This window comes from Saccopteryx bilineata, chromosome 2, assembly GCF_036850765.1.
Source record: "Saccopteryx bilineata isolate mSacBil1 chromosome 2, mSacBil1_pri_phased_curated, whole genome shotgun sequence".
Taxonomy (NCBI): domain Eukaryota; kingdom Metazoa; phylum Chordata; class Mammalia; order Chiroptera; family Emballonuridae; genus Saccopteryx; species Saccopteryx bilineata.
Genome location: NC_089491.1, coordinates 294,220,221 through 294,247,808, shown reverse-complemented (window position 1 = coordinate 294,247,808; position 27,588 = coordinate 294,220,221). Strand labels below are relative to the sequence as shown.

Genomic DNA, 27,588 nt, shown 5'->3' with positions numbered 1-27,588 from the left:
AGTGGATAGAGCATCAACCTGGGACACTGAGGACCCAGGTTCATAGCCCTGGGGTCGCCAGCTTGAGCACAGGCTCATCCAGCTTGAGCGTGGGGTCACTGGCTTGAGCATGGAATCGTAGATGTGACCCCATGGTTGCTGGCTTCAGCCCAAAGGTTGCGGGCTTAAAGCTCAGCATCACTGGCTTGGACCCAAGATCACTGGCTTGAACAAGGGATCACTCTGCTGTAGCCCTCCAGTCAAGGCACATATGAGAAAGCAATCAATTAACAACTAAGGTACTACAATGAAGAACTGATGCTTCTTATCTCCCTGCCTGTCTGTCCCTATCTATTCCTATGTCTCTCTCGCTAAATAAATAAATAAATAAATAATAAATAAATAATTATGACCTGTAGAATTAATGAAATGTCTCATTAAGAAAAACTTATTCAACTGGTTCTTGAAAAATAGATAAGGATTACATGAAGGAAAAGGAGGAATTCTATATGAAGAAAACAGCATGGAACAATTGACAAGATGATTGCTATCTTTTACAAGCCAAAATTCCGTTGGTAATTTTTGCAAATGTCTATATTGTTAAAGTTTATATATTTGGAGTCATTTTGTTCTACTTTGTTTTCTTTCTCACAGGGGGATCAGATATTGAATATCTAGACTTCTATAAGCCTGTCGTGTGGTTTTGGATCCTTGTAGGACTTGCTTACTTTGCTGCTGTCTTGAGCATGATTGGAGACTGGCTACGGGTGATATCGAAAAAGACAAAGGAAGAGGTGAGAATTAAGACATTTTCAAGGGTGGAGGTTCAGGGGAGGTGGGATGAGGGAGGTGGAGGGATTGGGCAAAAAGGATCCTCATGGACACGGATCACAGTGAGTTGGTTTCTGGGAGCAGAGGTGGAAGAGGGTATGGGGCGTAAATGATAATGGATGGAGACTTGACTTGGAGGAGTGAGCACATAATACAGTGCACAGAGGTGTGCTGTAGAACTGAGCTCCCGACACCTATATAATTATGTGAATTAGTGTCACCCTAATAAATTCAACTGAAAAAAAAGTTTGCAAAACCACACCTGTTCAGCTACTTTTAACAAAAATTAAAAATTTTTTACATTTGCTTTTTAAAATAGTTTTAACATTATTTAATTTTAACTATTTATGTTTGGTGTGTGAATTGGTTGAACAAGGTTATCATATGAGTTATAATTCACTCACTTACCAAATGCAAAATACTTCATGTTCCAGATGCTATCTAAGTACTTAGGGTAATTTGTAGTAAAAGATGTAATTAAAATGTTTTCTTTTTATGATTTCTCTCTCTTTTATTTCTTTTTTCTCAAAAGAATAAAGTAATTTTATTCTTTAAAGTACAACAGAAAATATTTGTGTCTAGATATCAGTAGTATGAAAAAGTGACTGTGCTATATAATGTTGAATTGTTCTTACTTTATTCAATTATTTCCTTTTATGTTATGTCTGCATAAGTGTGTGCTAGTACAGATGTACACACACATATGTGTCCCAAAGCTGTATGCGTTATGGCCAATTTCTTTATGTACAAATTTTATCTACTCAAAAATATAATGTTTGGCCTGACCTGTGGTGGCACAGTGGATAGAGCGTCAGACTGGGATGCGGAAGGACCCAGGTTCGAGACCCCGAGGTCGCCAGCTTCAGTGTGGGCTCATCTGGTTTGAGCAAAAGCTCACCAGCTTGGACCCAAGGTCACTGGCTCCCGCAAGGGGTTGCTAGGTCTGCTGAAGGCCCACGGTCAAGGCACATGTGAGAAAGCAATCAATGAACAACTAAGGTGTTGCAACGCGCAATGAAAAACTAATGATTGATACTTCTCATTTCTCCGTTCCTGTCTGTCTGTCCCTGTCTATCCCTCTCTCTGACTCACTCTCTGTCTCTGTAAAAAATATATAAATAAATAAAATTTAAAAAAATGTTTTACTTCATTTGAACAACTATATATATATAGAAAGGAACATTAGAATTTTGGCTCATGACATTTTGGAGAATTTAAATCTAATTTTAAAATTTTATAGTTTGAAAATTAAATTTTGATTTTATATTTTCAGATCCAGAAATACTATTAGTTTGAGTGTGACAGAGTAGGGTTTTATTATGAATTCTGAATTTTTTGCTTCTGGGTCTTAGCCAACTTTAATAATTTTTCCAGAGAACAACAAATCTCTAAAACCTGTACCTCAAGTACCCATTTCTTCTTTTAATTATCCCCCCTCCTTCATTATCTGCTGTTCAGAGGCCAAGAGACACCAGTATCAAAATCTTTGATTGACACAAGTGTTGTTTTTTTTTTAATATATATCCAAAAGAAATAGAATAAGATAGGAAATTATAAAATTAATTTCTCTATACAAACAAATAATTTTATTTGAAACTCCTCAAATCATATACTTTCTAAAGGTACCTCTGGTATTTAGGAAGAGTGAAGGTTACCCAATATTTCCCTTCATGGATATTATTTATATATTTCTCAGTTGGGAATTCACATGTTAAGCATTCATCTGTATCTTTGTGGTACCGTAAAACTGAACTCGTTTTATTATAAACGAATCAGCAAGATAATATGCTTGACATTCTAATTTAAATCATGTGAACAGTTCTGTTTTGTACCAGCTTCCAACTGATTTCCCTTAGTCTTAGGCTCAATGTTTGGGGTGAAGGGAGAGGGAAAAGGGTGAGGGAGAGAATTAGTTGTGATTATTTCCACTACAATGTATTTTCAGTGCTCTTTAAAAGATTCTAAGATGCTAAGAGAAAAAAGAAATTGTAAATAGGAACTACTTTAGATGTTAGATGACATAGCTAAAAAGAGAATTTCTCAAACATCTAGCCATAAATTGGCTTTGTTTCAAATGGTTTTTTTTAAAAAAAAAACAAAACATGTACTTGCATTTAGTTTTTTAAATAAAACATAAGTGAGCAGAATGTCTCTTATAGTTAGTTAAAAATTGTATTATTTTGTGAAATATATATATTACACATATATTATAAACATACTCTATATTGTGTATATACATGCATATGTACATGCTAATATAATTATGGATCACAGTTTGAAAGCCACTAAGGCAAATATAGAACAAGGGTAAAATTTTATCTTTATTACATTGGTGAATTTAATATAGAAGAATATTTGATTAAAGTTTTAAAAGCTGTATGTGACGAGCCACTGCTCTGGGGCTGGGGCTCACTGGGACAGAGCATCAGCACACTTCCCCAGAGTAATGCGATGACCACCTGTCCCAGTGCTTCGGCTGCCATCACACCACACCACAGGCTGGGTGGCTTTAATAACAACTTTATTTCCTCCCAGTGCAGGAGGCTGCAGGTGCCAGCAGCAGTGGTTTCTGGGAGGTCTCTCTCCTCGGCTTGCAGGTGGTGCCTTCCTGATGTGTCCTCACATGGCCCTTCTCTGTGTAAATGCATGGAGAGGGAGAGCCCTGGTGGCTTTTCTTGTATAAGGACACCGGTGCTCTTGGCTTAGAGCTCCATCCTTGTGACCTCATTTCACCTTAACCGCCTCCTGTAAGGCCTTATCTCCAAATACAGTCATATTGAGGGTACAGCTTCAACATACAAATTTGTGGAGAATGCATTTCAGGCCATAACACCATTCTCTGAGATAAATTCTACATTAATTGTTTACTCAACATGAAAAACAAGTTTGTGTGCCTACTTCTGTGTGATCTTCAGGATTCTCCACCAAAAGTCTCAGATGTATTATTGTGTTTTCATGCTATTAAATGCTGAAAAGGAGTGAACTGTTTTTTTGGGTTTTTTTTCTTTTTCTTTTTGGCTTCTACCCTGCCTTGTGAGTAACATGTCCTTTCTGGTGACGCATCTGTAGGGAGCTCAAGTGGGGAAAGGCCATGAGCAAGTTCATGTGAACCCGCCGGAGCTGCAGCTGCTCCAGACAGTGGAGCCAGTTGATATGAAATTGTCAATTTGAACAGATGTGTGCTTTCTAATTTAAAATGTGGTTTAGGGAAGTGACAAAATTTGGTCACAGATTTAACAGAAAATGTGAAAAAACAAAGGATACTCTCTCACATGAGTGCATGTCTAATTTCCAGGTGAATTTTATGAATAGTCATTTCTGTAAAAAGAAGACCCTAAATTATGTGTCTGTGCACAGTCTCAGTCTGATGTGGAACACTATGAACCTTTGAGGGTCTGATGTTTGGCAGTTTTCTATAAGTCAACGTTGATACCAAAAATAGGATTTGAGAGTGGTAAAAAGTAGAAATGATTTTCTTCTAGAATATGTTTATTTCTTTTTAAAATATTAAATAATGATTTGAAGTAATAATTTCTGTCAAATAACAATTGCTAATAAGGAAACTGAAGTACAGGGAGGTGAATAAAGTGATTTGCTTAAGGTTACACAGCTAGTTAATGGGTAAGTGGTAGGGTCAGTAATCATCCCAGATGGCTTGACTTCTCAGCCCAGTCTTCTAGCCTTTTTGCTATGCTGCCTTCCAAAGGCTCAAGAACTTGGTTATGAGTTTGTTATTCTTTCATTCTTCTTCTTTTTTATATTATATATAGGTCATATCAATAATAGAAATAAGTACCCGACTCTAACCCATCTGTTTCTGTATAGCTGCAAAGAATTGCTTTGTGAATAGTTTGATCACTAATTGTCTTCCCATATAGATCAATAAATCCTGTAACCTAAAGTTATAACCTTTAAATGAATAGAAATGATTTCTGGAAAATGCATGGGCATTGGAAACCATAGAACTGAGACTTAATTCTATCTTAACTGTTTATTAGCTCTGAAAACTTCACCGAAATACTTAATCTTTCTGACTCTCCACTTCCTTATAAAATTAAAGGAATTAAAGATGTAATCGCCTTTATGGGACTGCTTGGAGACTCAGTGGGTATAGTATGGGTATGACAAATGCTTACTAAATGCTTGTTCTTTTCTTCAGAAAAATTAGTATCAAATATTGTCCTAAATCAATCCTGTAAAGTTCTTAAACAAGTATCTCTATATCATCATACATTGTTCTATTTGGGCATCAAACTCTTTGAGTGCTTACATGCCTGAACATCTTATTTGGTTGAAGTAGGTAAATGCAAACAAAAAAAAATAAGTAAGAAAACATTATGGTATTTTATTGCTGGAAGTTAACCACAAACCCAGACTCCAGAATAGCCTAGAGAGAAGTAGGTATAGGAATTTTAAATATGTTGGATGTTCTGTGGACTTGAAAAGTAGTTTCTACATTAGATGTTTCTTAAAGCTACGCATTACCGTTCTCTTAATTCTCTTCTGGAATTAGAGCCATAGATTATCTGGGGTCCTGATGTGACCGAGGTAGAATCCATTTGTATTTTACTTTTATGAAACCAAGAGAGTATTTCAATTGTTACTTTAAAAAATAAACACATGTAGGAAGATTTTTCTTTCTTTCTTTTTTCTTTTTAGATTTTAATTTGAACCCTCACTGTTTATAAATTGTATCTTCTTTTTGCTTCAAGTATTTCACAGAATGCAATCTGGTAATGGCAATTGAGAGTCATTTTTCTATTCATTTGTTCATAATAAAAAAATAAGTTAATAGTTTTTGCCTCAGAGCCCTTTATAAGTAATTTCATTTTTTTTAGCTAGAGAGCACATTGTGGGGATTAAATGCATCGAGATATAATGTTATCTATCTCTCTTGACTGTTTTGAAACTGTCATCTGTTCTGAGAATTTGTGTTAGGAAAAGCAGGCACTATGAACTTGGCTTTTAAAATTGTTTTTGGACGTTCTGCATCAAACTGAAGTACTGTGCTTGCCTAGATTCAGAGCTAAAATCAATCACATTTTACAAAAAATGAAACTCGTGTTTGATGAGAACACAAGCGTGCTTACAAAGTTGGCCCAACAAAATGAATTTGTTTTATAGTTCCTCTTCATAGATGGCTTTCTAAAAGAATATTTGTGGTTGGTTTGAGCTGAGAAAAGAGGAGAAACATTGAAGTTCAATCAGGGATTATTTGATCATCTTTTACAACAAAGCATGGTAGTTATTTAGTGTTCAGTGGATGGCACCCTAATTGTAGTAAGGGAACTTAGTTCTTCCTTTCTCACACTGATTTGAACCAAAGAAATATTTCCAATTAATAATGTGTGTGTGTGCATGCACACACACAGACAGACACAGATGTATAAAATCTATTTTCTGAACAAAGGAGAACCGCTGTTCTTCCTCATGAAATAGTTCTATTTCTCTCCCCTTTCAGACACACTAGCATTGAACTTCCTCTCCCTTGAGGTTGGTGAACTGTATGAATAGTTCTGAATGATGAATTGTGGGAAGAACTGATGTAAGGGAATGGGAAGAAGACTGAACTGTGCCTATGACCCTCAAGAGCATACTTGCCTCTGGCACAGTGACCATAGGAGGTCATGGTGCCATGCCATAGGTCCCTGAGTAAGCACAGTGAGCAGCGCCCCTGCCATGGGCATTAGCATAGCAAGAAATTAACCTTTTCTTGAAACCACTAAGATTAAAAGGCTGTTTGTTGTCAATTTTAACTTCTTCTATCCTCACTAATCCAGTAAAACTCCATAAACATTGTTGATCTAATTGAAGGAAAGAGTTAAAATTATCATCATCATTTGGAGAATTTATTTTATTTTAGTTTCCAAATCTCTGATGGACTTAGATATATTATCTTCATATATATTATTTAAACTATTATGTTATCTGCATTTACCATATTTAAGGTTTGCTAGTGGCTTCATGAAAATAGAAACATCGAGTAAGAGTTGAAATAAAACAGAAAAACCTGATTTTTAAAGAAATTATAGATGGATTTTAAGTTTGTATGGAGACCAGATACGATATTTCTGTTCCTGTGAAAATGCAGTTTCTGATATTGAATAATATTAAATCTGTTTTATATGTAAACATTCCAAAACAAAGCCTTCTGGACTGATCTTGTTTCATAAAACCAACTCCTAATGCCAAAGTAAACACAGATGTAAAGAGCAGGCTATTCTTATATAATATCACTTTGAAATTTATTAGGTTGAACCATATAAAATTGTTAATATTCAACTATTTTTTACCTTAAGAATTATAATTTCATATGTTTCAATCTAATATTCTCAGGAACTGTATTTACAAACCATTTTCTATGAATAGACTTTTCATATTATAATCTATACATTAGATTATGTTCTATACACTAGTCAAAATTATATTTGGCTAGATATTTGCACTATACTTTCTTTAGTTATTACTTGGCTAAAAACTTTTCCAAATTCTGTTTTGTTTATGTATAGACTGATTATGTCATCTCCACTCAAAGAGCAATTTGTTCTGGTTGGATGTTCTGGAAATCTATCCCTGTTACTCTTGTCACTCTAGACTGTAGCTTGAATCTTTTCTCACTTGGCCATGCCATAACTGCTTCTCCTGACACCGAAATCCTCTCTGGGGCCAAACACTCCAATCATGAATATAAATCCCTTACTTTATTCCCCATAACACAGCTAATGTGAGGCTGAACCAATTTATAACTTTATGGAAAGCTGGAGGATAATTCAAAGGACTTACAGACAGAAAAAGAAAACTTTTTGCTGGGTAAGCAGGCAATATGGCTCCTAGAGTCCATTGGTCATCTTTTGAAAGGGTCCCCTCTTGGACATTTTGCTCCTCAACCCCCAGCTTGGTGGCATATTACAAGATTCTGCTTATCACTCAGGAACCAAACCAGTAGAAGACTAGGTTGACACAATAATAATACAGTATATAATATATATTATACATGTATAATATATGCAAATATGCCCTCCCCTAATATAGAGATGGACATTTATATTATTAAATATGATATTAGATATTCTAATCTAAAGCAACTTAATATTTATAGCCTATTAAAACGGGAAATGTTATATCCAAAAGAGAAAAAGTTTTCTTACCCTGCGTATGATCAGTGGGAAACCTCACATGCTTCAAGCAATTCTTCTCATGCATTGGGAAAGTGAGGCCATCGTTACTGGTTTTGTGAAGGAGGACTAATGCAGCGGTTCTCAACCTGTGGGTCGCGACCCCACATGGGGGGGATCGCCTAAAGCCATCGGAAAATACATAATGCATATCAGGTATTTACATTCCAAATCATAACTGTAGCAAAATTACAGTTATGAAGTAGCCACCAAAATTATTTTTTGGTTTGGGGTCACCGCAACATGAGGAACTGTATTGCGGGGTCACGGCATTAGAAAGGTTGAGAACCACTGGACTAATGGAAACTGACCAAGTTAGAGCACTCTTCTTATTTTAAATAAGCAGATTCAACCTTACAAATGTGTTCCCCCAAATTTATAAGCATTGCAAGCTGTAGAATTATTACAAATGATGGTTATTATTATATAGTAATATGCTGAAGCTGGATCTCATAAAACAGTACTTCCTTAACATAAACAGAGGAAGTGTCAGGCATATAATTTTAGGTTGCCTCTAGAACCCATATTGTGCCAAATAAACTGGAGGTTGTACTGATTGGAAGTTCTGTAAGTTGACAGCACATAACTGAAAAGTGTTGTTTCAAAAGTTCTTAGGAAATTGGGAAAGTTCTCGAATTTCATATTTGATAAAGATTCTATGTTTAACTCATATTTTCCTATTGTCTCCTTGTGAGTCTCTGGAAGCATGCCTTATTTAACACTTCTGATTGAGCCAGAAACAACTTTAGACATGTATAATTTATCATTGCTTCTTTGAACTTCTTTACTATTAAAAATAAGTTCCATTTGTCCATATTTGGCACCCACGAATAGTATGATATTCTCGTATTTTCCAAAGCTCTCAGGGAACTGGGCATCTTGTCTCACGAAACAATCAGAGGTGTAGCTCCTCTCTGATTGGAGAGTCTAACAGTTTAAAGAGATTTTTAAACTAGAAAAAAATGAATTGGTTAATCGGCTGTTTTTTTTTCTCTTTCCCTACAAAGGGCTATCTTCCAATATTGAAAAAGTACAAGCAATCAACTTTTACATCTGAAGGAAAAGAAGAGAAGGAGGCTAGTGAGAGGGGAACTTGGGAATAGTTAAAGGCTTTGAGAGCTTTGTTACAAGCCCTGAAGCTGTTACCATCAGACATAGGCAAAAGTTCCGTCTCAGTGCCCACTCTGAGCACCGGTGTAATGTGAGCGATAATGAAGCTGGGTTTGCAGTTAGTGTCAAATCAAAAATCTTAAGTAACACTGGCAAGATACCTGGATGGGTATTCAGATTTGTCATTGCTTCACCCTGCCTTTTCTCACCTTCCTGACTATTCCTTACCCCTTTAGAACTCATGGTAACACAGGCTTCATAAAATAACCAGACCAAGGTGTAATAGAAACCCATTGGGTATAACAAAGCTGTCTGTTAATGGATCTAGACAAAAATAGGTCAAATTGTGTTCTCTAAAGCATTAAGGTGATATAAATGCTATATATAGAAACCAGTCTGCCCAAGGAAATTAGCAGTGGAAAGGAAGGGATTCTGTTTTCATTGCTTCTCTTGGTGAGGTTCTTTACTAATTACAGGCAGTTCCCAGGTTACGAATGAAATAGATTCTATATAGGTTTGTGTTTAAGTTGAATTTGTATGTAAATTAAAACAGGTACATTTACCTCTCAAATGCAACTTAGACAGATGTTTGTCTTAATACAGTATTTATTTTTACCTTTCTGTGTATATAGATATGTACTTAAACATTTTCAAACCTACAGAACCTACTCCATCTGTAACCCAGGGACTGCCTGTGTGCAGTCCTAGCAGGTGCTCTGGAGAGCTCCGACTTCCGCAGGTGAGAGGTGGAGGTGTGTGTGCCCACCATGCTGCCTTTCAAGACACTTCAGAGGTATTTGTTGAAGGAATATTATAATATAGCTCTTTGACTATCCTCTTACCATGGATGCTTCCTATGTTTTATCCTTACCTTCAATGGACTTGTTTTTCTCTGAATTATAAATCTGTAAGTCATTGGTGGACACAGCTGGGGAGACAGGTTCACGGTATTTCTGATTCCATGTTTACGATACCCAGCGTAAGCCCCCCAGGGCTCTTCTCGGGAGAGAGCTAGCCGGCCTTGCTGTCTCTTACTCAATATTTCCACTGTTCCTTCTGTATTCCCTGCCTTTTTCCTTTCTTAGGCAGCCTCATTACAGTTTGGCCATGTGGATAGAAATACAGTGGCACTCTTGAAAGACAGAGCAAGTCCCATTTCTATAGAAGCAATTTGGCATTATTTCCTGGGTTTGGGAAAGGTGGCCCTGAGACCTTGGTCACGTGCTATGAACACGTTGCATTATTTAATCCTCTGCTACTTTTACTTGTTGAAATGTTTGGTTTTGCATTATTTTCCAAAAATATGTGATTACTCTTGCATTTCTTCCTGAAAGTTTTTCTACACATTCATAAAACAATAAAAGCATTATTCTGTGTGGTCCAATTTAAGGATGGCACAATGGATGGACATTCTACAGACCAGGCTGTCTGATAGAAATATAACGCAAAACAGAAATGCAAACCACATAGGTCACTTTATGTTTTATTGTTAGCCTCATTAGGAAAATAAAAGAAATAGATGAAATTAACTTTAATAATATTTTTTACTTAACCTAATACATCTAGACTACTATCATTTGGAATAATATAAAATTTATGATTGAGGTATTTTTATAATAAAATTTTGGTATCTGGTTTATATTTTTACACTTACAAAAAATCTCAGATCAGACTGGCCATATGTGAAGTCTCTAATAGCCAGAATGGCAGAGGCCCCTGGAGTGGACAGCACATCTATAAATTGATATTATGGTACAGATTATAGTCTATATTATAGAATATGGACTGGGAATCTCTGGCAGTAATGTGTTTTAAAGCAGAGCTGTGTCTTTTATGATAATTTTATAGATGGTGTATTTTCTTCCAGAAATTTACTGTCCTTAATTGATACCATTTCAAAGAGTTGGAAAGGAAAAGCATAAAAAGATAACGGCAAAGGCCATGAAATTGATGGGTAAATTCACATCACTTACTGTTTTTTTCTATCTGACGCAGTTCTTGGAAATACCTTTGCATGTCATACTGCTATTGTTCCTTCCTGCATTTCATCTTTGTCAAAGTGAACAGCTATACATGACTTGTCCATTACCTCAGAGGATTTCTGTAAATGTCAACCAGTCCTGGAAACATGAATTTCTTCAAGGAGTCATGGTTTCTTTTAGTGGATGATGGTATTTAGAAATGAAGATTTGGGTGCTCATTGCTAATGGGGTCGTCATTGCTCCCTGGTACCCCTGATAGTACCAGGTAGGCAGAGCTAAGAAATGTGTTTTATATTTATGCACATACATATTTCTGTCTATGTTTCTTTTATATCCATATACTTTGAAAACCATGGGTTCATCCCAGTATCCCTAATTCCAGTGCAGCACATGAGCTCCTTCCAGTTTTCTGTATTTTTCTATTTGTAATTCCTTTCTCTTACAGTGATTGCTGTTATTCTCATATATGTTTTGGTCAGTCTCTTTATATGTAGCTGGGCTTGAATCGCCACTCCTGCCACCATCCCACCCAGAGGGCTGCCCTCCCCACTGTACTTGGTCCCCAGCGCTGTATACTGAGCCTCCCTGTTGAAGGTCGTCCTCCTCACCCCTCTCAGGCTGCCGCTGACACTGGGCTGCCACCCTGTGTCCTGAGTCCCCTCCTGGGGACTAGCTGGTCTAGCTCTGACAGTCTACTCTGGCTCACAGCCCTTCCTTAACACCCCTGCCCTTTTCTCTCTTGTTCCACTCACCCCTGACTGTCTTGGGGATGACTTGTTTAGGAAGCAAAATGGAAGAGGAAAGGAAACAAGACCTTTTTTTTTTTTTTTTTTAGTGACCAGGTCTTTTATTCCTATAATCAGCATAAAATGCTCTTTTGTTATTGGTAAACTATAATTAAATCAAAGCTTCCTGAGTCAGTTTTGAAACATCATTTAATGTTTGGATCTAGTTATATAATGAATTTATTTTGTGGAGAATGCTTTAAGGTGTCAGCCTACCCCTTCATTCAGTTATTACTTTTGACTTGGTCTTTTTCTCATAGCTATACACTTTTAAGAACTTACCAGATGATCATTCTCCCTCTCCACTCCCACCTCCAGTTACAGAGTTTTCCAGTGTGCTAACAGACAAATATCTAGTTACTATAACTCAATCACGCCAGAGTATGTGGAATTTCATAAAAAGTACCTAAAGTATTTTCTATTGTTTTATGACTTTTCACAGTCCCATCTTTACAGTACAATAAGCTGTTGTGTAAGTTAGAGGAGCTCATAAAATGTACTGTTAAAGGAACCCTGGTACCAAACCACCCGGGAGAATTTCAAAGATGGCCAGTGACACAATGACCTTGTGTTATTACAATGACAAAAATTAAGAAGTTGTATTTACTCTACAACAAATGAATGTTTGGTTTTGAAGCTGCACAACAACATTATGTATATATACATGAGATACAATATTTTCAAATTTTTAGAAGAAAAATATTATTTAAAATCATATTAATATTATTATTTTTCTTGACATCATTTTTATTAAAACTATTGTGCTTAACCTTTATAAAATTATGTTAATATGTGTGATATTAAGAAATAGAGAAATTGTTAACTAGAAAAAGCAGTTTAGACTAAGGAGACCTTATGAATTTTACATATACTTGTCTGAAAACCCAAGAAAAACATCATGTACTGTTCTGTCAAGATAATGTGGCTCTTAGTAATTATTTTAGTTTTTCTTTTTTTACCTTGGTTGGTAAAGAGAATGAATTGTTCCCTTTAACAATACAGTTCAACAGCACAATGAAATGTCAATACTTCAGAAAATGAATTAATGATAATTATCGGGAATTATAGTCTAGGCACCCTCTGAAAGTAAAGTGCAAAATACACTTCAAATTATTTTTACAGATTTAATGTTTTCAACTCATCTACCTGCTTTTACTATTTAACTTTCCTCAAATCATTAAGGTATGTAAGCATCTGAGAAAAGTAAATGAAAATCCCACTGTCAAAGGATAGGAACAAGCCTTGGTCAAAGATGAGAAAAAGCTCTCCAGTTGTAGCCCTGGTGAAGAAAATTACTGAGTGGCCATACATGCTCATCCGGGTTATTCTGCCCACATCAAAACCAATGAGATCTGCAAGTAAATAGAATATCTTTTAAAGAAAAATGGAAGTTCTTGCTAGTATTATCCAAATAGAGCAGTCTCCCCTTGTCCATGGGGGATACAGTCTAAGACTCCCAGTGGATGTCTGAAACCACAGATAGTACTGAACCCTATGTATACTTTCCCCCCCGTATATACAAGCCTATGGTCAAGTTTAAACTACTCATGCTCTTTGGAGCCATCATTAAGTAAAATAAGAGTGACTTGAATATAAGCACTGTTGTCTTGACAACAGTCAGTCTCATAACCAAGATGGCTGCTAAGTGACTAATGGGTGGGAAGTGTCTACAGCATGGAAGTGCTGGGTGAACAAAGGGATGATTTACCTCCCCCCAGGGGTCAGCAGGAGTTTTCACCGTGCTATTCAAAATGGCGCCCAATTTAATATCTATGAGTTGTTTCTTTCTGGAATTTTCCATGTAATTTTTTCAGACTGATTAATGGTGGATAACTGAAACCAAAGTAACTGAAACCACAGATAAGGGGGGACCACGGGTACCTGAGTTGACTGTTGGTAACAGGAAAACCCTTACAGGGTTTTAGATGGAATACCTCAGCCAGTTCTGACTCCATGAAAGGGACCAGCTAACCTATAACAAGTGATTATTACTCAGAGTTAATTAAGAATTATATAAGAAGGAAAATTAAAGCCAATTAGAATAGAGAATATAGATAAGGCAGGATAAGATCTGTAGAGAGAAAATGACTTTTAAAGATTGTAGGACAGCCAAAAAACATGGTCTTGGGCATGAAGTAAAAATGAGAAGAAAGATTCAAGGGAAATGATTGGTGAGGGCTTTGAGAGAAAGAAAATTTAAATTGCTATCTTGCCAGAGAGGACAGGCAGAGTTGCTATTGCCACATTTCCACATCATACTATAAATTTGCACTGTAAAGTAGCTACCTGCACATAATTGGAAAAATGTTGCTGAGATATTCATTTATGAAAATAGTTTAGAGTAGTAGCAAAATGTGATGATTACTCATCTATTAATGGTCAAAAAACAAAATTTAAGTTAGAATTAGTCTAAATTTGAAGGATTTCGCAGATTCATCTAGATATATGAGGCAGCAAGTTTAATGCTCAACTTCTCAGTGAATGTTTGTTGAATTTTATAGGAAACAGAACTATGCAACAGCATGGGTTAAAACTACAGCCTCTTACATGTTAGCTAAGACTCAACAGTGTCGTTTCAGGCAACCCCAGCTGGTGGGGACAGAGTGACGTATGTCTTTTGGAGCAGACACTTTTAGATGACATGCACCTTGGAATTTATTTTATCAAAAGTCAGGGTTGGATTATGTCTTCCGATCACGAAAGTGTGGCTCAGAAACAGATTAGAGAGAAATAGAAAATATAAGGAAGTACTGCTTCTCACAAATCAGCTTTACTCTCTTGGCAAGAAACGCAGCTGGCATTTTGCAGGGTTATTTGGAGAAAAGTAATTTTAGAAATGCAGTTGATACAAACCAAACATTTAAAAGACCTGCAATTATATTTTTACTTTAGAAAATTAAGTTTAGCAGGGTGACATTGATCAACAAGGGTACATAGATTTCAGGTAAACATCTACATCATTTGAACAGTTGATTATGTTGTAAATCCATCATCCAAAGTCAAATTATTTTCCGCCACCTTATATTTGTCCCTCTTAACACCCTTCTTGCAACCCCCTCCCCCTTCTCCCATTCCCTCTTCCCCTAGTAACCACTGCACTTATCTATGTCCATGAGTCTAACTTTTGTATCCCACCTATGTGTGAAATAATATCGGTTTTAGCTTTTTCTGATTTACTTATTTCACTCATTATAACGTTCTCAAGGTCCATCCACATTGTCATCATTTACGACCTGCAATTATTTTTAAAATTTTCAAACTGAGAACAATGAAAATTCTCTTTAGGTTCTGTGACACTGTCTGTTACTAACACAATAAAGGGATTGACCTGGGGTAGAGACAAGGAGACTTCCAATAGTCAAATCATAAACAATCAGCCTGACCTGTGGTGGCACAGTGGATAAAGTGTCGACCTGGAAATGCTGAGGTTGCCGGTTCAAAACCCTGGGCTTGCCTGGTCAAGGCACAAATGGGAGTTGATGCTTCCTGCTCCTCCCCCCCTTCTCTCTCTCCCCCTCTCTCTCTCCTTTCTAAAAAATGAAAAAAAAAGAGAAAAGAATGTGAATTAAAAAAAAAATTATGAACAATCAATATGAAAATCAGGACAGGGAATTACCATATCTCCCCATTTATAAGATGCATTTTTTTTTTCAAAAAATTTGGGGTCTAAAAACTAGGTGTGTCTTATACAGTGGCAGCAGATTTTTTTACTTGCATTTCCCACTTTTTTGTGCTTGTTTTTGTGCTCATTGGTAAAGACAGTGATTCGTCATCAGACACAGATGAGGACAAGCTAATGGATGGGAGTTTTGAAAGTGATGAAGAGTTGTATGAATTTTATGATGAATAAAATTTGAGTTCAAAAACTTTATGTAATACCTTTTTATTTTCAAATTTCAGGCCCCAAAATTAAGGTGCGTCTTATACATGGGAAAATACGTCTCTTTCACTCTACCTCAGTGTAAAGCAGGGGTAGCCAACCTTTTTATACCTACCGCCCACTTTTGTATCTCTGTTAGTAGTAAAATTTTCTAACCGCCCACCGGTTCCACAGTAATGGTGATTTATAAAGTAGGGAAGTAACTTTACTTTATAAAATTTATAAAGCAGAGTTACGGCAAGTTAAAGCATATAATAATTACTTACCAAGTACTTTATGTTGGATTTTCGCTGTTTGGCAGAATAAATCTTTATAAAACAACTTACTATAGTTAAATCTATCATTTTATTTATACTTTGGTTGCTCCGCTACCACCCACCATGAAAGCTGGAATGCCCACTAGTGGGCGGTAGGGACCAGGTTGACTACCACTGGACTGTAAAGTATAAGGAATTATACTTTAATAAGTTAGAGTTATGATTCAGAAATATTGACTCAAACATTCTCAATCATTTTTCAGGACTTTTTAGTTTTTTAAATTGAAGTTTAATTAACATTACATTAGTTTCAGGAGTACAATATAATGATTCTCTATTTGTATGTATTGCAAAATGATCACCACAATAAGTCAACATCAGTCACTATATATAGTTATAGAATATTTTTCTTGTGATGAAAGCTGTTAATATCTATACTTTTAGCAAATAGGCAATGCAGTGTTATTAATATAGTTGCCATGTTGTATATTACATCTTCATGAATTATTTATTTTATAATTAGAAGTTTGTATCTTTTGACTCCCTGACTACCTTCATTCATTTCCCCCACTCTCTCCCCATCCCCCATCTCTGGCAAATACCAGTCTGTTCTCTATATCTATGATCTTTTTTTCTTTTTTTTCTTATTTTTTAGATTCTACATATAAATAAGATCACATGGTATTTATCTTTCTGTGTCTGACTTATTTCACTTAAATGCCTTCAATGTCCATCCATGTTGGCACAAAAGGAAAGATTTCATTCTTTTCATGGCTGAATAGTAGTTTATTTTTGTGTGTGTATTACATATATATATAATATAACATATAACATATATATATTTATATTCTTTATCCATTCATCCATTGAGGCATACTTAGGTTTTTCCATATCTTGACTGTTGTAAATAATGCTGCAATGAAAATGAGGGTGCATATATCTTTCTGAGTTAGAGCCATTATTTTCCTCAGATAAATACCTAGAAGAGGAATTGCCAAGTCATATGTTAGTTCTATTTTTAATTATTTGAGAAATCTCCATACTGTTTTCCAAAGTGGCTGCACCAATTTGCATTTTCACCAACAGTACACAAAGGTCACCTTTTCTTTACATCTTTTGCCAAAACTTGTTGTTTCTTGTCTTTTTGATAATAGCCATTCTTACAGTTTGAGGCTACCTTCTGAGGATATTTGAACAGTTTCCATTTTGTTGGAACTGACTATGCAAGTATAAGTACACATCATGTTGAAATAGATGTATATAGATATCTCCTCTTATAATTCAAATCTTCAACACAAGTACATATTTAGAAAGTGACTTAATGTGATCAGGATGTTGTAGCAAAATAGCGCATACTGGGTGGCTTCTAAACAGCAAACATTATTTCTCACAGTTCTGGAGTCTGGAAGTCCAGGATCACAGCACCAGGATGACTGGGTTGATAGCCAGAGCCTTCAAGCTATGTCCTCACATGGGAAGAAGTAGAGAGCTCTCTGGAGCCTCTCTTATAAGGGCACTAATCCCATTCATGAGGGCTCCACCCTCATGAATTAATCACCTCTCAGTGGTCCCACCTTCTAATACCATTACCTTTGGAATTAGGATTTCAACATATGAATTTTAGGGTGGGGGGACACTAATGTTTAGACCGTAGCAGAAACCATCAGTTATATTTTCCATGTCAAAGTTTAAAACAAAAAATCAACAGAAGTTAGAACAACAACAAGAGAGCTATAGTTATTTACTTGCCAGGTAAGGAAGATCCCATGTCACTTAAAAAAAGGAGTTCACTGGGGCTTCCTAAGCTGAAAGCAGAGGGAAGGCAGGAGATTGCCTCTTTTATGGTATCAGAAGATTCAAAGACAGGATTCATGCACAAAACACAAGCACATTTTAGTACCTCTAATTAATTTGATTGAAAGAGTTTACATTCATAGATTTCTTTTTACATCTGTATCTATATAACATGCAACTTTCCTCTGCACATCTTGTTTTATTACATCAATGCTCAGACCTCCAGTATTACAACAAGCTGGTCTCCCTTTCGAACATCCTCTTTCCCCCGCAGATCCAACTATCAGAAGATAAAGCACACAAAATGTTGACGGTCCTGTTGGTGTCTCTTTGTCTTGTCTCTGCCTGTCTGCTCCAGGTGGGAGAGTTCAGAGCCCATGCTGCTGAGTGGACAGCCAATGTCACAGCTGAGTTCAAGGAAACCAGGAGGCGGCTGAGTGTGGAGATTTATGACAAGTTCCAGCGCGCCACCTCCATTAAGCGGAAGCTGTCTGCAGAACTGGCGGGGAACCACAGCCAGGAGCTGACTCCTTGTAGGAGGACCCTGTCCGTGAACCACCTAGCCAGCGAGAGGGATGTCTTGCCTCCCTTACTGAAAACTGAAAGTATCTATTTGAACGGATTGACGCCACACTGTGCGGGCGAGGAAATTGCTGTTATCGAAAATATGAAATAGACCTCTCTTTGAAGAGCCTTAGGCATAGCCATAGGTGAGGACTTCTATATGCTCGTTAAGACTGTTGCTGGTAGCATTTTTTAAATTGTGCATGAACTCCAAAGGGGGGAAAATAGATACACCCATCATGGTCACCTACCATCAAGAGAATTTGGAAGTCTGAGCCAGCACTATCTTCTTGATGATGCTTGTTGAACGGTCCACTTTCTTTGACCAGGGGAATAAAACAAGCAATGTCTGATGCCTTTTTGTGCCCAGACTGTTTTTCTCCCTTAGTCCTAATGTGCCATAAGGCCTCAGAATGAATTATAATTGTTTCTGGTCACAATGTAGCTTCGAGGGGTCAGTCCTTAACTTTTCAGGGTCTACCTAACTGAGCCTAGATACGGACCACTTATGGATGACAACATTTCTTTTTGTAAATGGCAAGAAATTCTTATGCAGCCTTTTACCTAAGAAATTTTCTGCCAGTGCCTTATCTTAAGAAGAAACAGAACCTCTCTAGCTAATGTGTGGTTTCTCCTTCCCTGCCCCACCCCTAGGCTCACCTGCAGTCCTTTACCCCACGACTCCCATTAGAATACCATACCTTGCTGGAAACAGTGTGTAAAATGACTGGCATGATGATGCCCGAAGAAGGAGTAGATGCCAAATTAGATGGACATTGCGTAAAAGGCACTGCAGAGCAATGAGGTGCACAGAGGGCCCCTCTGAGTATTTATTTGACTCAGGTACCAATGGTACATTGTAATTATTACCAGACCGGTAAAACTGGCTGCTCCCAGTCTTTTTCTTTCCTGGAAGTATTTGGAATTTGTCATTTGTTAATAACTATACATTTTTAAAGGTAGAAGAAGAGAATCCATATATATATGATATGATCTGACAGAAGAAAACTTTAAAAATGGATATCATTGGAGGCAATTTAAGACAATTCATGTGAATTACCATTCTGATGACAGAAAGATAGCAAAAACAGTGTGTGACGAGCATTTGCTAAATAAATATAATATTATCCTGTCAGCATTGATTTGCTTTTTGGTGTATGAAAGGGTTATCTGATTTTCTTTCCTTGGGTGACATTTGTCAGGTGAGGGGAGGTAACGCAGCAGGCAGGCTGGGCACAGGCCAAACTTCCACTGGTGTCCCTCTGGAGTTGTGACGGAAGCCGAAACTGGGATCACTGTGATTTTGCACATGGAAAATGCAGACTGCAGGCATAATTCATCTCTGATGTTAGAGGCAAAGCTATCATAGCACAATTTAAATCTCGAGAGCTCTTTGTGTTTGTTTTTTGATAGAAAAAGCCGATAATCCTTTTTAGTTTAATTTTATAGCCTGTAACTCTTTGGATGTTTCCAAAATTCAGAAGAAATTTACAATAAAGGCACCTAATCAATTGCTACTCTTTTATTTTCATACTTAGATCTGCTGTATATTGTATATATAATTTTTGAAAATGCAGAAAGAAAATGATTTCCCTAAATATAATTGCAAAACATTTCTTTTACTGTTGGGGGGTATCTAAATAAATGGCATTCATATTAGCGTCTTAATGGTAAACCCAGGATCTTAAAAAAAAAAACAAAATAATACATGCTTATTTTCCAAAATTTAAATTTAAGCTAAAAATGTAAATATTCAGTTAACTGGTTAAAGGTACTTTTATAAACTTAAAAAGTTCTAACTGAAATTTTAGGAGGTCAGGCTCTTTTAGAAAGAAAGCTACAGCCGTTTCCTCAGTAACTGTTCCAAAAGTTCATATGGTGGATTGCACCATGTATAAACTGTGAATTGTACTGACAAATAAAGTTTGTAATTAAAGTCAGCATTTTCTGAGTCTCCTGCTTGCTGCTGAGAACTGAGATCTGATTCTAACTGAGCAAAACCCAAGATGTTGCTTTCCATGCCGCGTTTTCAGTGGCTTCTTAAAGTTGTTAATAAATATTTTTGATGCAGTATCACTACCCTTGTTAAATACACGCAGAATGTACTTCGACAACTGATTAGATTGGAAACCAGTCAAACAAAGGGCTGATTAGAACAGAAAACAATCCAATCAAGGACTGATAGATCAGAGATCAATACAATTGAGATTTGATTAGATTGGGGATTGATCTAAATCAAGGGCCAACTACATCAGAGACCTATCTAATCAAAGTGTGATTTGAGGTTCTTCTTGCCCAGTCTGTTCTTTCTTCCTTTTATCGATATCAGACTAGCACTGCAGTCAGTAGACACTCCTGCTCCCTCCCCATATACACTTCATAAGTGTCAGTCCCCAGAAAGAAGACACCTCCCAACAAGGTCTCCAAATGTCTGACTGGGCCCAAATTAATAAACAGAACCTAGCAGCCATTTCTAAACGGGCTTCTCACACAAACTGCCCTGCTGAACTGTCTGCCTGCACTGCCCACTGAGCCATAAAGGAGTTCCTGGAGTTGTATTTCAACCAATAGGACTGAGACTTTCCCTACCCAATCAGAACTATGCAGCTGTATTCCCCTCATTAGCATTTTTACCCACCAATCAGAACAGGTGGTCATGCAGCTAGCTGCATGAGTCAGGCTGCAAACCTAATGTAATCAATAATTGATATAATCAATCTATAATGTAACCAGCACTTGATCTAATCAAACCTTGGATTAATCAAGTTCAATGTAATCATGCCTTGATCTAAACAGCCCTTCAACTAATTGGTGCTTGATCTGATCAATCTGTGATCTAATAAATCATTAATGTCATTGATCCTTGATAAAATCAGTTCTTGACTCCAGAGATGTGGCCTGCAGGATGCTACAGCCCACTGTCTACTCTTAGGTTCCTCACCTACTTGGCAAGAATAGTCACCTCATTACTGTTTTCTTTGTTGCCATCAAAAATATGCCCATGGATCCTTAAGGATTGATTAGATCAAGTTTTGACTAGAACAATGTTTGATTACATTAGGCATATATTATGCCAAGCACTTATTAAATCAAGGCTCCTTTGGTCAATGCTTAATTACATTAAGGTATTTTCCAATTAAGCATGTGACCAGATCAGGCACTGATCAGATTAAACTGATTAGATCAGTGACTGATGAACTCAAGAACTTGATTATATTAATGATAGAGTAGACCAAACACTGATCAGAGCAAGGATTGTTACCTCAGCACTGATTTGATCTAGGATTGATTTTTATCAAGCGCTGATTAAACCAAAATGCCTGATAAAAATCAAGAATTGACTAGATCAAGTTCTGATCAAAGCAAGAAAATGATTTAGATGAAGAGCTGATTAAATCAAAGGATTGATTAAAGTCCCAATTAGACCAGGAAATGATTAGTTTAGGAACTGTTTAGATTAGGGGTAGTCAACCTTTTTATACCTACCACCCACTTTCGTATCTCTGTTAGTAGTAAAATTTTCTAACCGCCCACCGGTTCCATAATAATGTCGATTTATAAAGTAGGGAAGTAACTTTACTTTATAAAATATATAAAGCAGAGTTACAGCAAGTTAAAGCATATAATAATAATTACTTACCAAGTACTTCATGTTGGATTTTCGCTAAGTTTGGCAGAATAAATCTTTATAAAACAACTTACTATAGTTAAATCTATCATTTTATTTATACTTTGGTTGCTCTACTACTGCCCACCATGAAAGCTGGAAGGCCCACTAGTGGGCGGTAGAGACCAGGTTGACTTGATCTGTTTTAGATCAAGAACTGATTTAGATAAAAGATTAATTAGATCATGGCCAGCTCATATTATGGCTTGATTAGATCAAGGCTTTGCTTTACACTAAGGATGATTAAATCAAAGTGCTGATTTAGATCAAAGTGTTGATTATATCAAAAGTCTTGATTAATTGCAGTTTGAGCAAGTGTTGATTAGATCACTACTGATTAGAGTTGTGACTGATTGTTTTATTTGCTGATTACATCAAGCCAGATTAGATCTGCATAGACAACCTAATCAAGCTGACTATATCAGGAGCTGATCTGAGGCCATTCAAATCAGGCATTGGAATCAAGGAGACGCAGGTTTGTAGCCTGACTCATGCAGCTAGCTGCATGACTACCTGTTCTGATTGGTGGATAAAAATGCTAATGAGGGGAATACAGCTGCCTAGCTCTGATTGGGTGGGAAAGTCTCAGTCCTATTGGTTGAAATACAACTCTAGGAACTCCTTTATGGCTCAGCGGGCAGTGCAGGCAGGCAGGCAGTTCAGCAGGGCAGTTTGTGTGAGAAGCCCCTGTTTAGAAATGGCTGCTAGGCTCTGTTTATTCATTTGAGCCCAGTCAGACATCTGGAGACCTTGTTGGGAGGTGTCTTCTTTCTGGGGGCTTACACTTATGAAGTGTAAATGGGAAGGGAGCAGGAGTATTTAAGGAGTGTCTACTGATTGCTGTACTAGTCTGATATCCATGGAAGGAAGAAAGAACAGATTGGGCAAGAACCTCAAATCACAATATAGTTTTTTGACAGTTCTGGCCAGGCTGATGAAGAATTGTACCTCAGGTAGAGTAACATTTTTCTAGTACTCCCACTATGTTCAGATACTGGCTGGGAACAGCCTGGTAGAGGCGTGACCCGGCATGAATGGAACCTAAGATGTTGCAATCATGGCACTCAGCTGTGTGCACTGCCTCAGTTTTTATGAAGGGAGATCTGAGCAGGGCACTGCCAGGGCTGTAGTGCATTTTCCATACATATTTGGTTTCTGTGGGCTTCTCTTCCTGAGAGGAAACTTACAGAACAGAAAAAGTTCATCCACCTGGTGCTAGCAGAACCAAACTCTAAACATTGAGAATTGCGATGGAGAAAGATTAGCTATTTTATTATGCATGGTGCTTCCCATGAAAACAGGAAGCTAATGTTCAAAAGCTTGAACTCCCTGATCCAGGGTTCAGTTTTTAAGGCTAAAGGGGCTGGTGGGACAAGTTTTAATTGGAAGACCTGTGAGCTTGGCTGCTTATGGTAAAAAGGTGTGAATACAAGATCTTCCTGGACAATGGACCCTCTGCTTCTAAAAGGGTTCCAGTGTTCATATTCTGGCTATGTCTTTTGGTTCTGTGGGGGGAACAAGATTTTGGTTTCATGTGTAGCTGGAGGTCAAAGTCTTCTCTTCTGCACAGGCTTCTGCTGCATGACTTGCAGTTTTGGTCTGTTGTCTCTGAAAAGCAATTCAGAATCTTGTTTGCCAGTCTAGGACCATTTTGAGCTGGTTCTGTGGATACAAATGGAGGCATTTTATACAATGCCTCCACTGTATAAAAACTGCCCTACATTATCTTGATAATTAGCATTGACTCTTACCAAGATGGTGCTTCTTCTCACCTGCTGATCCCTGGACATTAGGAGTTTGACGTGCCTGGCCTCAGCCAAATCTTGTTTTTCAGTGAGATCCTAATTATATGCCTTCTATGGGGACTAGTTGCAAGAAAGAAATCATTTACCTTTTAGATTCCAAGGGACTATATTATTAGACGAGAAAAAATGAAATAAGTCAGAGGCATGGAAGGTTCTGGAATAGCCCAAGGTCAGCATCATGCTGACCATAAACAAAATATACCAGGAATCTTCCTTACCTTTTAAATGAATCTATATGTCTAGTGACCCTAAACTAAATTAAATGCAGTCATCTAAAAAAAATTGGTATAATTACAGCATATCCAATTACATCTATTTGGGAGCCATATTTCTTTCTTTGATCAATTAAAGTTAGTGAGGGGAGACTGTAATTAGTGCCAGCCCTCTGAGAAGGAAGAACCTGAAGATTGATAAAGCCTGGAATATTAGTAGTTTCAAAAGTCTCATTTGCCCCCAAATATATTTCCCACTGGTCTACTAAAGGAACTGTCTGTTTCTTGGAAACCCCAAAAGTAATTGTATTTTCAAAAGAGACATAAATGTTACCCCAGACTTTAGACATCCTTCTCAGTTCTGGGATATTAGCCTGAAAAAATCTTCAAGAGGAAAAAAATCTGAAAATACAAAGATGTTTTAAAAATGTTGATTATGTAATTCTCCAGTCATCATTGCTCTCAGGAGCTAATGGGGCCACATTATTAGTATGGACTTGAAATTCTTGGGGTCTTTTTCTCACCTTCAGGCAAATGCTATTATTCCCAGTGGTGTCTCCGTGTGCCCACAAACAAGTATCCTTACTTTGTGTCTCTCACTAGGCACCGCCATCTTTTGTTAGGTGTTATCCCTGCTGCTTTTATGAAATAGGACATCTGTGACTATCTTATTGCTTAAGCTATGCCACTGTTGGTAACAAAATGAAGAACATTGAAAAAGCAATTTTGCTTCAAGACCTTGATTGTTTACTGAGAAAATGAATTTTTAAAAATTATGTTAGTTTTTACTTTGCCTCCCATATACAGAAATGAGTCCATGTGTCTGGACTATGTATGAATGTTGAGTGGCAGCCACTAAGCTGAACTGAAACCAATATTTCTTTCTGCTCCTGGATTTTGTTCCTATACTAAAGGATCATGTGGCCCTCTCTGCCAAGCCCCTATCCAGATAGGCTTCTGGCTGGCACCAAACATCAATTAGCAAGACAGGGCGAGACCCATCAAAATGTCAGGTGAGGCTCAAAGTTCAATTGTCGCTATAATTCTGTTATCAAAAAACTGGAAATAAAGTACATTCTCAGTAGGTTATAAGAAGAACAATTCAGTGAACAATTCAAAGGCGATGTGTATATTATAAATATTAAAACTGCTATATATAGGAAAATATCAAATTATATACTCTAATGTTAAATATAAAAAATCATTATTTAGCAAGCTCATATTGTAAACCCCAACTTTATAATACAAGCATCTTTAAAAAAACAAGCCACATAAAAATATAGTGAATTGTGCTTATAAATTTCTATAAAATAATATATATTTTATATTATATTCAAGAAAAATTATATGCATCCCCAACACTATTATATGGAGCCCCCCAAAAAATCATATAATGACCCACTAACACTTGAATAGTTCATTAAAGAATCCAGTAAGATCCCAAGGGAAAGGAAGAGCTGACATAAATTCTGTCAGAGCCTGGAAAGTGACTCCAGTCCAGAGATTGGGAGTTGGCCAAGGTGGAAGATCACATGGGTTATGGCCCTGGAGTGATCTAGACTTATGGGGGAAAACAACATTGAAGATGATATGATGTTGGAAGGAGGGTTCCGAGCGGGTATTCATTCTGTTTTGGTTATGCTTTGGGCTGACCCAGAATTCAGTATTTGTTTCCTCTAAGAATGTCATAATGAAATGGGCAGGGGCCATATTCAGAAGCTAATGGAAACTTAAGATGACGTTGATGTTTGTGCTTGTTCTAACGCATTCAAACTCTCAGAGCTTCTCCATGCCTTCACTCTTTATCCTGTAATCACCTGTATGCTCATCACAACTGTGCAGCATAACGGCAAGTATGCACGTATATTCAATAAATGACATCAGAGCAACCAGAAGGGTCCATCCTAAATTACTCTCACCAATAAATGTTTTAGATAAGAGTAAGAGGCAAATCTCTGATAGTACATCTGATTGACTGAAACAACTCATCTTTGCTCATAGAGCTCTTTCTTATCTCTTTCTAAAATTTTAAGGAGAGACTCAAGGTTGATCCAAACCTGTTAAATAGAAAAGTTGACAAGCTGAAAATTACAGTGATTAAATATTTGTGACCCCATCTCAAAGTTCTGTCAGCTCTAGAGTCAACCTTAAGAGCTGAGTACACTTAGCAATGACCTCTCAAACCTTGTCCGAAAAACAGAGTCAAGATTGATTAAGTTTCTTGTGCATAAATCATTGGCCACTGGGGAATAAGAGATGTTTATATTTGAGATATACAAAGATGAAAGGATAAAGATTTTAGACAGTATCGGTCTATTATGATGATGGTCTGAGAGAGGAATATTTTCTAATCTTCTCACAGAGAAGATATTTTTCTTTATTTGGGAGTTCATATATCATTTATAAATTCATATATGGAATGTACGTTGGGGAAGGTGGAGAAGAGAGGGAGGCAGGCAGGTGGAGGAAGTAGAGGAGGGAAGGAGTTGATATAGCAGACTTTTTAAAAACTGATGTGGCAGGGAAAGATTGTGTCACAAGTTCTTAAATTTTATTACACTTGAGAGGCTTTGAAAGGAGTCTATACAAAGGTAAATTGCCCCCAAACGCCTACTGGGTTGGTCCAGTTTACAAATGAGCATTAGATTCCATAGGTCAGGTTCCTTTGTAAGCCGTAGACTGGACATCTACAGATTGTCTTGCCCTCTCCCAGGATTATGTCCTCATCATTCTAATAGCTACCATCATGATAGTAATAACCAATGAATGCCTAAAATGTAGCAGGAGAACCACATACGAATGTCAGAGCTGTCAGACTCCACAGCAGTTCGTTGTCCTGTATGCTAAGCTATATCCCAGAAAGCCCTACTGCTGGGTCACAGTGCTCCTATGGTCAGCCAAAGTCTCAGTGGATGCCATCAATGCCAAATGCCCAGCTCCTTTCTGAGCCTCAATTCCTGCCCTTTCAGCAAATCTGATGTAGACCTGCTGTTGGAGGGTAGCTCTGGCTCTTCCAGAGAGGTAAGGACCATGCAACACAGACCATGTGGGGAAGCTTTCCTGCTACTTCCTTAATCCTACTCTCAGTCAGGAAGGAGCCCAATTTTCAATTTTCAACTTCAGCCTGAACTCTAAGACCATCCTTTCCTTTTCTTCCAGGTTCCTCTCATCACCTGTCATCAGCATGGGTGCTGAGAGAGTAGCCACATGTGATAGTAGGAAGAATGTGTGTCTGGGAAACAGCAAAGTATGATCTCCTTCCTCGTATAAACTCACTGTCACCTTTAACCCCCCCCCCCATAGAAGCACACTCTGGCAACAGCTATGGGTAAGAATTGGAGTCTCTTCTAGACTCCAAATATATTAGAGACCAGAATATATAGATTTTGAGTTTCTGGAAAGTTATGACTGAGCTCTTTCCTTAAATTAAAGGACTACTGAAGTAATGTCTAAATTATACAGTAGTTTCTTCTTTGCTACATTGTCATCCAAAACCCTTTATTTCATGCAAGTAAAGGCATATCCATAGTGGCTCAATGTTTCATAT

General features: G+C 37.2%; 1 protein-coding gene across 3 annotated transcripts in view; it reads left to right on the top strand.

The window, feature by feature from the left end:
• KCNK2 (potassium two pore domain channel subfamily K member 2) overlaps positions 1 to 19,704 on the top strand; it is a 90,278-nt gene extending 70,574 nt beyond the window's left edge. For all 3 annotated transcript variants that reach the window (XM_066261362.1, XM_066261361.1, XM_066261363.1), the window contains exons 6-7: positions 634 to 773; positions 18,152 to 19,704. In XM_066261362.1, coding sequence (XP_066117459.1) covers positions 634 to 773; positions 18,152 to 18,469 — 458 coding nt within the window. In that variant the 3' untranslated portion in view covers positions 18,470 to 19,704. The remainder of the gene's footprint in view (positions 1 to 633; positions 774 to 18,151) is intronic.
• The last annotated feature ends 7,884 nt before the right edge of the window (positions 19,705 to 27,588 follow it).